The sequence below is a fragment of the Thunnus thynnus genome, chromosome 18, assembly GCF_963924715.1.
Source record: "Thunnus thynnus chromosome 18, fThuThy2.1, whole genome shotgun sequence".
Taxonomy (NCBI): domain Eukaryota; kingdom Metazoa; phylum Chordata; class Actinopteri; order Scombriformes; family Scombridae; genus Thunnus; species Thunnus thynnus.
In genome coordinates, this window is record NC_089534.1 from 6,649,177 (window position 1) to 6,661,716 (window position 12,540).

At 41.1% G+C, this 12,540-nt stretch overlaps 1 protein-coding gene across 1 annotated transcript in view; it reads left to right on the plus strand.

The window, feature by feature from the left end:
* Positions 1 to 12,540, plus strand: part of nmbr (neuromedin B receptor) — a 79,572-nt gene continuing 67,032 nt past the window's right edge. The window contains exon 1 of the mRNA XM_067572442.1: positions 1 to 1,699. Coding sequence (XP_067428543.1) covers positions 1,272 to 1,699 — 428 coding nt within the window. The 5' untranslated portion in view covers positions 1 to 1,271. The remainder of the gene's footprint in view (positions 1,700 to 12,540) is intronic.

The following is a 12,540-nucleotide window of genomic DNA, read 5'->3' on the forward strand; positions in this document are numbered from 1 at the left end:
TGTGTAATGATTTATGTCTTATAGAGCCTTGTGACTTTATACTCGACAGAACTGGTGACTCCGTTTGGACCTTTGCCTTTTGACTTGATATTCTTCCCAAAAACCCAAAGATGAACCTTTTCATAGTGACCCTTCATAATTCGTCTCTATACCAAAGTTCTGAAACATAAAGCTATTTTTCATTCTTAAATATATTACCGGTCATTAAAAATCGGTGATTAATCCTAAATGAGGCTTTCAGAGAGCAGAGAGAGTGTATTCTTCAGGTTTATGGAGAAAAAACATTCACAATCACACTATAATATGGACCTATGTTACCTGAAAGAGGAAAACAAAACAGCCATTATGATTTCAATGGATGTCTTTCTTTTTCTTTCTTTCTTTCTTTTTCTCTTTTATTCTGTTTGCCCATTTTAAATGTTTTTCTCTTCATTGTCTTTGCTCCCTTTTCTCAATCCTGTTGCACTCTTGCCGCTTGTTTCCTCACTCTATCTATCCATCTATCTATCTATCTATCTATCTATGTGCCCTCTACTTCCTCCCTCTCCTCTCAGTCTCTCTCAGTCTCTCTCTCTCTCTCTCTCTCTCTCTCTCACACACACACACACACACACACACACACACACACACACACACACACGTTGTCCTAGGACCCTTCTGGCGACATTACATAGACTTACATTCATTTCTTGGAGACTTACCCCAACCCCGACTTACCTAACCTTAACCTAACCTTAACCTAACCTTAACCTAACCTTAACCTTAACCACTGACCCAAAAATCAACATTTTACCAACTGGGGACATGATTTGTGTCCCCAGTTGGACAAGCCGTCCCCAATTAACTGGTTTGAAGTCAGAAATTTGTCCCCGAAAGTAGCCTATGACAGACCCACACACACACACACACACATACACACACACACACACAGAGAGAGAGAGAGAGAGAGAGAGAGAGAGAGAGAGAGAGAGAGAGAGAGAGAGTCTGTGTTGTCAAAGATGTGTCTCCTCTTTACGCATCAGTCGCCTCTCACCCTTCAGTCAGTCAGATAACAGTCTTCAGTCAGATAGACGATTCTCAGGAAATAAATAAAGTTTTCCTCTTTTGGCAGGTTGTCTCGGAGTGAAAACCTCCGCTCTCATTGCGCTTTTACGCGCGGAGCATCCCGTTGCGCGCCTGGTAGCGCTGCCTCTCTCCCGCTCTGTCACCGCCGGCCGGAGCGCCTCTGTGGATATTCTCCGCGCTCCGCGCAGGAAAAGCGCATCGTGGCGATGGACGACGAGTTCCTCTCTAACTTACCCCCGGCTCTGGCTGGAGACTCCGACGCTCTGAGCCCCAACTCTACTGAAGAGCCCGGCTGGTGGGCGTCCGGGGACGGTGGGGAGACGGTCCACCTCGCCGTGCGCTGCGTCATGACCTCGGTGTACATCCTGATCATCACCGTGGGTCTGCTAGGAAACATCACCCTGGTGAAGATCTTCATCACCAACAGCGCCATGCGGAGCGTGCCCAACATCTTCATCTCCAGCCTGGCGGCGGGAGACCTGCTGCTGCTGGTCACCTGCGTGCCGGTTGACGCTTTCCGCTACTTCTCCGAGGAGTGGGTGTTCGGCGAGGCGGCGTGCAAACTCATCCCCGTCATCCAGCTCACCTCGGTCGGCGTGTCCGTCTTCACGCTCACCGCGCTCAGCGCGGACAGGTAGGAGGAGGACGTTCAGTCTGGAGTCTGTCTTCATTTTCTTATTCATGCATTTAACTCTCAAATGACTTTTTAAGATATTTGCTGTAATTTTCCTTTTTATAGTTGTCCGGCAATATTTCCCATTTAAAATGAACGACATCCTAGTGATCTTCCCATAAGTGGTGGCACATAGCTGTCAGTCTTTCATATTTCTTCTCCATCTTATCTTTCACTTGATGATTCAGTGAATATTCCCTGATGACAAAACCTTATAATATTCCTATAATATTCTCATATAATGTCTGTTGCGCTCAAAAGGTGACTTGAGACGGTGGTATGATCCTGAGCATCATGCTTGTTTTTCAGCGATGGTAAAACTGTAACTAATTAGGTTTATTGAACTACAGGACAAATATGATGTAGTTTACTTGAGTATTTCAGATACTTAATACTCCGCTGTAATCCAGATGGAAATGTTGGTACTCTTTCCTCCACAGGATTTATTATTATAATTAAGATGAAAACATTCAGGATGGTTACCTTATAAAATATATATTATGTTTATATAATAGTTAAAGCAGCTTCACTTTGACCAACTACAACATAAAAATGCTGCTTACACATTTCTGCAATAATCAGACATTTTCTGCACTTTTACTTTATTAGCTAGAAATACTTTTTCTTGTGGCATAATATTTCTACTGTGTTGGGTAGTTCCTGGGTAGTAAGTGTTATTTCCTGATTGCTCCTGACTAAAAAGTACAGAAAATGGCTGTTATTCCCTTCAAACTTTGCTTTTGTGACCTGGACAATGATATTTTGAAATTTACCAATTTCCAATGGGAACATGGATGAATATGCGCATGTTCCATCACATAAGTCAGAAAAAACAACATAAGAATGAGGACATTAATATGTATTTATAATGACGTTATACAAGAGGACCACAAAAGATTTAGATGTGAGTAGTTTTTCGAGATTATACTGTAAGTTGCTTTCATGAATCATCCCCCAAATATAGTCTCCCATCATCGTATCTGGTGATTCATATGTTGTTTTTTCTGACTTTATTGTGAGTGAAAATGTGCAAATTTGCCTGTTTTCCCATTGGAAATAGGTAAAATGTTCGGAGGGAATAGTATATATATTATACTCTACTTTTTGGGTAGAAGCAATTAGGAAATAACATTTACCACCCAGGAACAGAAATTTGTTACACGGTGTAAGATTTGGTTTCTTCTCTGACCACTGATCTCCAGCAAACTACATGATTCATAACGTGTTTGAAATCTGGAAGTGCAGTGACCTGAATCACATCTCCAGTCATCTTCTTCTTCCTTTAAAACTAAAATGTTCCCTCTCATGTTTGTACTGCAAATGAACTTCTACTAAGTACAAAACTTAAGTCCAATTTGTAGATACTCGTACTGAAATATTTCATTTTATGCTGCTTTATACTTCAGAAATATTGTGCATTTTACTCCACAACATTCACCCCTCTACAATGATTAATGATCTTATTGTATATAATGATACATATGATGACATGTTACAGTACATAAAGTAGTTAAAGATGGAGTGCGGGGATTTTGTCTCCCCCTTCTGGCAGTGAGAGTAAAGGGGGGAGCTCAGCTGTGATTGCCTGACGCGGTCATGAAGCAGCTCTCATGCAGACCCCGAATGACAGGAACACAGATATGTGTAAAAACAGATATGTTTTGACAGTCCACCGACCCACTGGGATTTGTCCCAGTATGCCCGATAGCCAGTACTGGTCATAATCTACTGTTGCAGTTGTAAAACGGTGGATAAATTGTTTTGAGCGTCACGCGACCTCCGCAAAATGACTCCATCAGGATTTGATCCATTCAGTCTCATAACATGTGGATAGTCTAGAAGATGTTAAACATGATCAAAGCTTAAAAAACTTGAGGTGAACGTATGTAAAAATGCTCCCTGGAAGTCAAAATTCAGGGCTTCAACCCGTTCTGAACACTTCATTCTCAACATCTTTTTTCTACCTTGCTGACACGCTGAGGTCGGCTTGTCAAACATGCCCATAAACCGCCGTCTGCTCTGTAGCCTTTGTTGCTGAGGTTGTTCATGTCGTCCGCTCTCATATGTTGGATCTGATTCAGCTCCAACATGTACGGATGCATTTGAGAAGTTTCCATTTGAAGTAAAGAAGGAGAAGAAGAAGTGAGATCCTGCTACTATAGTTTGTTTATGTAGCCTCCGGAGCCGGAGGAAGCTTCCGGAAGCTTCCGGAAGCTGACCAATCAGAACAGAGTGGGCTCATCGAGAGGGGAGGGGGGCCTTAAAGAGACAGGAGCCTGTTTCAGACAGAGGCTGAACTGAGGGACTGCATAAAGGACCAGTATAAGATACATAAGGAGTTTTTAACTGTAAATCATGCAAAGATATTCCAGTAGAGCCTCAGAATATAAATACAGACCTGGAAATGTCACTCAGTGATCAGATATTTTTTGCCAAAATGCACCCTGGGAGTCGTAGTTAACTTCTGCCCCAAAGTTTTTATGTCCACAGGCTTGTAGCTTCAACTTCTTATCAAAGAACCAGATATTTTCCAAAACACTTGTTCATCTTTTGCGCTGACGATTTAACCGGGAGGGTTTCATGTTGATCCGAACTGTAGAAGAGAGAGAACTGTGAAATATTTAACATCATCTATGGGAAAAATTTACTTTTACTTCCAGAACCAGGGGCAACCGAAATATCTCCTCCTGTTTCATAACTCTATACTTATCTTGAATTAAATGTATTGTATTTATTTATCGGGACAGTGTGCAGTTTTTAACATAAATGATGCGCTGAACCAGATTTAGCTTCAAGCTCATTTTCATCTGCAGTCCCTTACAATTAAAACACATAACAGCACAATAACAAACAAAAAATACAAAACCAAACACAACAGCACGTCACATACACCCACAATATCAACCAGAAATCAACATTGCAAGAATGTCAAACCACAAAGCAAGATTATTTGAGAAGACCATGAGATCACATCCAGACTCAGTGCTATTTTTAAGATATTTTTAATCTCCTAATTTGAATAGTATCCCTCCTCCCTCCCTCCCTCCTCGTCGTGGACATCCAGTACTCACAGCAGGACTCTCAGCTCTGACTGTGGTCATGAAGATGAATTGAACTGCAGCTCATTACTCCTTCTTGACTGGCTGTAACTGGCTCACTGTGGAGCAGCTGAGTGGCTCTACCATAAAGTCTAACGCACATTTTCTCACGGTGAGAATATATCAGAGGGACGTCCAATTAGGATGAGGGATTCAGTCGTCCGGCAGGCGTGATTATTCTGGACGTTCTGTGCAGTCATATGTAAATTCAAACTAAAGGTAAAGACACTTAATTTGGAATATGTCTTAAACATGGAGCTGGGTTTTATGTGTGATTTACTCGGAGCTGCAGACAGAGAGTCCCTGGAGTCTTGTACTATGCAGCGTAATTACGGCAGATGAAGCTGATTTGTGGCGGAGCATTGATTAGTATTGGATAATGACCATTCTTGTCTGAATGAAGGGGAGGAGAGTATGATAATGCATGCAGAGTAAAACAGCAGAGAGCAGTGATGCAAGAGGAAGGTTTGCAGGATGAAGAACACAACAGAACAGAATAGAGTGTAAATCAATAAAATATGATTGATATAAGACACACTTTCATATTCTCGTCCCTTTACAGTTTGAAAGATGACAGAAGTGTTTATTGGTGTATATATATCTTTATGGAGACCAATTTGAGTTTTAGATCAAATAATGTCCTCACATGTATAGAAATATAATTCTCGGTGCCCTCGCAGCAGCTCACTCATGTCCCTGAACATATTAAATATTTACCAACTCTGACATATTTAAGGGTCTCTGTCTAGCTCCAAGACCATTCAGGGTTTAACACTTAATGCAGAGAAGATGTGTGTGTGTGTGTGTGTAAAGAGAGAGAGTGTTTGCTTATGGGAAAGAAAGAGGAGGAGGGAGAGAGAGAGAGACAGAGCAGCCAGGATACGAGAGATGAACTGATTACGGTGAGGAAAATATATAATGACAGAATGATGAGATAGAAAATTGAACAATTGAATCCGATAGAGACAGAGAGAGAATGCATGTGATTAGTTACTTCCCCCTCCCTCCTCCTCCCCCTCCTCAGGATAGTTAGTATTATGACTGTAGTTGGAGCCTACAGGTGGATGCTGGGTGCAGGTGGGACTTATTGCAAGTACATGATTAAAAGTGTGAGTTGGAGATAAGTGGCAGTGAGAAGAGTTTGTCATGTGAGCGGAGGACTGGAGTTGACTGTCTAAACTACCTTTTGAACTACGCTTTCCTTCAGTTTATAATTCGGTTTAATTTAGATTTACTGCTACTGGCAACTGTGAAGTTCCTTTGGACAAATCTTTGATTAATAACCAGATTTCAGGAGTTCTGTGTTCCTGTTAAAGTCAAATATCAGCCACTATGAGTTACTTTTAAAAAGTTATCGTTAAAGCGGCTATAATCTCTGTTTTTTTATAATAATGATGTATAAAATGACGTCTTTACGGAGCTTTATAGCGAGTTTCAGCTCATTGTTTATCTGTCCGGCTGCAACTTTACTGTTTTGGTTCTCTCTCAGCGCTCTCATAGTGTCATTTTCAGCCGCAGCAGGCAGCTGTTATCAGAGAAAAAGCTTTAAAAAACCCATTGTGCACTATCTGCTCAGTACCACACAGCAGACACAGGACACAGTTAGCTGTAGACTAGCTGGTGAACATAGTGGAGCGTTTAGCAGCTAAAGAACCAGATATTTCCCTCGGGAGTTGATAGAGAGTAAAAACAGAGCTAAAAGAGAGTGAATATTGGACTTAAATGAATGATAATGTTGCTCCGTAACTGCTGGATGTGGAAATAAGCAACTGTTTGCCAACAAGTTCAACATATCAACTTAAAAGATGATGATACGTCAACACTTGTAGCTTTTCTATAACTAAAACTGACTTTACAGTTAATGTGTTGAAGCTGTGATGCAGATGTTCATCATCCACGTGTAGAATAACCGTCCCTAATATTGTAAATACTTCACCTTCTATACTCAGGCTTTTTACTCTTGTTCATCTCCGTCCTCTCTCTCTCTCACTCTCACTCTTTTATTGATAGTCTCTCAGCCCCGAGCTCCACCGCAGTCTCTTCATCTGTTATCGGCAGTCAGCTGGAGTGAAAAATGCAGCCAGAGAGAGTTTCTGTTGAATTTCTCTGCGGTGCAGTCAAAGCTGCAGCTGTTAAGTATGCTTCACATGCACACCACACGTAGCACTTCATCCCGACGCGTAGCATCAGATGACTTCCTGTTCAGACGTTAACAGACGCAGCCGCCGCTCACCACGTATCCGCCTGACCCTCAGCGACTCTTCACACACACACCGCTCTCCTGAGCAGCAGCTCAGGTGTTTCAAATGGAATCTTTTCATTCAGCAGAAGTGGGACACGTTTTGAATTTTTTTATACGTTTCTAACACTTTTTATTAACTTCTAAGTAACATATAAGCCGGCGAACGCACATGATAGATGCTCAAAATGTTGCAAAACAGGAAGAGTTCATGTTGTTATAATATTTTCAGGAGGTGACACATGAATCAGGCTTAATGAGCATGTCATGACTCAAGTCCTGATCCGCTACACAACCTCATTAACAACTATTTAAGATGTCATATCAGACTGTGGGAACATGAGGTGGACACTTTTCACTATTTTCTGACATTTTATAGACCAAATGCTCAGTTTTTTCACATGGTTCAATACTGAGTGCGCATCTTCAAAACTCCACACACAGTCGACACAACAGCAACAAATTATGGCGCAAACTGTGACACATTTGCATTGTTTACACATGAGAAGCGTTCAGTGACTACAGCCTTCAGATTTCCTGAATCCTTTTCTTACTCAGACACAAACAACCAATGAAACTCTGTGGATCTGCAGCACATTTTTTACAAATGTTTACATCCTCACTTCAAAAAATCTTCAGTATATGTTCACTAACACACTAACATGCATTCATATGGACATCAATCTACCAAATACGTCTACATTCGACCAAAAAAACAATCACAGGTGATTCCCATTTTAGTTGAAGACCCATCCAGATGTTTCCAGTCTGGGGACATTTTTGGGAAGTGGGAACATTTCTGGGAGGTAAGGCCAGTTTCAGAAAGTAAGGAAATTTTAAGAAATAGAGAAAGCTTTTGGAAAGTGCACAGTTTTTTTTAGAAAGTGAGGACATTTTAGAAAGCTGGGACAGTTTGGAAAGAGAGGACATTTATGTAAAGTTAGGACATTTTTGTAGGTATTAAGCAGGGATCTATTTGGTAAGTGAGGATATTTTTTAGAAAGGAGGGACAGTTTTGGACAGAGAAGACTTCTTTGTGTGGCTGTTTATGGCTGAAGACTTGGTTTTAGGGTCGAGGTCATGATCAGGATGAAGTTAAGGCTTTCAACCCTACAGCAATATTCTGATTCATACTATATATCACAGTATTATAAAGTTCTGTATTCTGTATTTACTTTGTGACAGATTGTCATAAATAAAGCCCACTGAAAGCTTTCCTGCTGCATTTCTGCCTCGTTCCTGTAGATCCACTCTAGTATACAAGATTTCTTACACTGTCAACCATTAAAAAACAACATATACACAATAAAAAAAGTGATTTTGTGTGGACTCACTACTGAACTGTGCATGTAACCAATCGTAACAGCCGACTTTAAATCACATGCTTGTTGAACTTTTCATCTCTGGGAAAACAAGATCTTAGTTTGTTATATGAATTTGACTTTGTAAACTTTATTATCAGCTATTTCAAAAAATCCAAATTTTCCTCTCATGCTCACCCGCGGTGTCGTTGGTACACATTATGGGATGTTACGGTGGGTTATCTGGTTTGCAAATGGCGCGGCCAAATCGAATTCAGGCACAGAAGCTGATTAATCCGCGTGCCGCCCTGCAGGGAGATCTGGCTGTCAGCTCCGTTTCTCGTCCCCGAAAACACAACGAGATTGTGGCGTTTTTCATTTTCTCTCCTCCTGTTTGTGTTCTTTCCTCACAGTTACCAGACAGAACTGACTTTGGATTTAAAGCAAGGAAAGAAAAAGTCTGAACCACAACTCCCCTGTTTTATTTTAAGAGGTGAGACAGAGGGTGTCTCGGGCTAAATATTTCATAGAGAATTAGGCTGCTAATTGCTAATTAAAGGAGCGTTTCATGCGTCATCAGAGTGTTTCATTGGTTAGGAAGGATTAGTCACTGCTGATTTTGAGCGCTGGTCAGGAGTAATGACATGACGAGCAGACAGGAAATAACATCTTTCACGGTGCCGACAGTAGAAGGAGATCTCACACGCCGAGACCCAGGAGGGAACACACACACACACACACACACACTCACACACACACACACACACTCGGCTCCCCCGCTCGGAGGTGAATTATAAACCTCTGTGCATCTTAAGTGTTTGTTGAGTGTCAGCCGGTGAGTTGTTGGCGCCTGCAGAGCCTGAGTCAGCCTCGCAGGCCACACCTCCACATCGCTGAGAGCATAAATTAAAAAAAAAAAAAGTTGTCCTGCTGTAAAACGCTCCTGGGACACCGGCGGCTCGACTCCACCTGACAGAAGCAGCAGTCTGTTCTCTCTGTAGTGAAGCTGCAGTGAGTCCAAAATCAAATCTTTATAGTCTTCCTGCAAGCTGTTTCAGGATTTGCTGTTCAATGTACTGACAATCCAGACTGTCCTCCCAAGAAAAAACAAAAAAATCAGTTTCAATAAGTGCTCCAAAACATCTGCTTACATACGAGTAACAGCGCCCTCTAGCAGCCGTAGTAATTATGACGGGAACAAAGGATTCATTTATCTTGTTTTCTCGGGAAAACAAAAGGCCGATCTCTCAAGCTAACGTGATAATTTATCACAAGATCTCGTTTGTTCGTTCCTGTCTTTTCCTCTCCACGTCTCCCTCAGCTCAACTATTTAGGTCAAGCCTTCAGGTGGCTTTTAAGGACATCTCCACTCCGCTTTCCTTTCTCTCATAATAAAGTGTCTAATAAAGTGAAGGTATTGTTCTGTACTTCTCCTACATGCATCATCCCATCATATCATGAGCAGGAGTTAATCAACCCGCCGTTTGGATGCGAAACAGACGTCGTTAATAAAGGTGCTGATGATAATAATGGCTTCAGCCTAAATCACTTGCTACAGCTGTCAGGATGCCATCTACGCATGTTGGCATGGCGCTCCTCATCTCTGGTAAACATTATAAGTAACGAGAGGAAACGACCTTTTATTTTCTCGTGTCAATGGGTTGATTATCTCGTTATCTCCAGCTAACGAAGCTTGTTTTCTGGAGATGATGAAATAATTCGCTCGTGATCTTGAGATAACGGCATTAAAAGACAAATGACTGCGAGCGCGGCTGTTCTCGGCTTCCGTAAGTTATGTCCACTTGTCATTAGAAACAAGTAGTGAGCACAACACGGATATATCACCTTTTAAGTTGATATGTTGAACTTGTTTGCAGATAGTTGCTTATTTCCACATCCAGCAGTTACAGAGCAACATTATCAATCATTTGGAGTCGTGTTTCTGTCCACCTGGTGAATCTAAGTCCAATATTTACTCTCTTTTAGCTCTGTTTTTACTCTCTACCAACTCCTGAGGGAAATATCTGGCTCTTTAGCTGCTAAATGCTCCACTATGTTCACCAGCTAGTCTGCAGCTAACCGTGTTTGTTTGCCGTTTGCTGCTGAGCAGGTTGTGTACAGTGGCTTTTTAGAACTTTTCCTCTGAAAACAGCTGCCTGCTGCGGCTGAAAACGACGCTATGAGAGCGCTGAGTGAACCAAAACAGTAAAGTAGCAGCCGGACAGATAAACAATGAGCTCTGTAAAGCCGAGCTGCAGAGTCGCTGATAATTCTCTGTAGGTTCATCCACTATGAGCCACACACAACACATTATACACTGACAGCTCATACACTTTAAACATATTGATTCTAGCAGCTTTAACTGTCTACTGTGTGACTTGTGTTGAAGAAGCACCTGTGCATGTACATACTGATTATAAGTCAGAATACATGCAGAGTGTTTGCACGTTAACACAGTGAGTTATGGTTATTCATGTCTCTGTAAACATGATTTGTACACAGCATCCGGAGCAAATGAGCTGCAGCGTCACAAAATGCTGCAGCCAGCAGTTTAACATCAATGACATGACAACCAGCATCAGAAACTGTCTCCCTACAGACTCCTCTCCAAGCTGCCAAGCTCACCTAATGATGATTGGCTCCTGAGGGTTAAGTAAGAGCAGTGCTGTTTTATATGCTGACAAATGTATTGCAGACTACAATTGAAAGTGTCAGTTTTTCTTTCACAGGTAAAATCAATGGGCAAGTTTAGCTATTCATAAATCATTTTGCATGTGAGTAGTGCTATACGTCATGTAGGAGACTTTTTATGGAACAAAAACTAAATTGACATGTAACTATTTATGTATTTATGTCTCCATATAAGAAAGGATAGAGGAGATTATGAGCCTCAGTGATGTCTAAACATGTACTGATCGTGCCAAACCAAACATTTTCACTGATTTGATCACTCTGATTGATTTGCTGATTATAATTGTTCTGTATCAGCCAGCAGGGATCGATACGTTTCGTGACATCAGAGTTTGATGCTGCGTTTGCTTCTCCAAAACTTCTGGTTTCCACACATCAATGCATGAATGTAGCTGTAAAAAACTTTAACTGGAGAAAAAGATTATGATCCAAGATCTCGAGCTATAAGGAGCATCTTTTGTCTCTGATTTCAAAGTGATGCTGATCCTGAACACATCACAGAGAAAAAAACATCTTTGCAAAGAGGAAGTTCTGCTGATTTTTACACTGTGTGTATGATGAATATGCATTCTGCTTTTAAAGAGTCATGGTTTTGACATTAAGGGGAACAAAGTTTGACACAAATTGCATCCCTGGGGCAAAAACCCGTCTCTTCATATTCGTCCAACAGATCCTTCAGAAGGCCTTTCTCAATGCAGAGTATGCCAAGTTCAGACTTGCATACTTGGGAGTTCGAACTTGGCAGCTTTAAAACTTGGGAGTCCAAACTCTGGAGGACGGGACGACGCAGTACGATCATTTGCAAGTGGAACGACAGTGTTCTTGACAACAGAAAACACTCCAGACTGTACTGTGACAAAATCATCTCAGAGGTCCACTAACAGAAGAAAAAATAAGCTAATTGACAGTGAGATGCAGTTTGTTATTTTATTCAGGCTGAAATGTAGCTATAAAATAAATATGTATATGAAAAAAGACAAGGTCAAAACCTGGTACATTTTTAAGATGTTTGTTTTTATGTAAGTTTAAGTTTATTTATTTGTTCAGCACTTTTCATACAGTAGTTGTAACTCAAGGTGTTGTACACATAAGAAAAACATTAAAAAATACATTGCACCACATTTTGGGTGGAGACCATATGGAGCTTTTGTAAGAAGGGTTGAGTTAAGATTTAGGCAGTTTTTTATATGTTTAATATATTATTTCACTTACACAAAGAATAGTTTTAATGCAGTAACTATCAAGTTAGGATTAGATTAGCAGCCACACATTTCTCTGTTCTCTATTTCTCTCTTTAGCGTCATCAGGCTAGGCTAACCCATTGTTGCTAACTTCAGAGCTAACCCCCTTCACTTTTCCAACATTTGGGAAACAACAGACGTGACTTTTCTTGGTCTTGACAAGCTGCAGCATTTATTAACTGACACACTGTAGTCTGTACTGTACATTTACCGCCAGACCGACAACTTACTG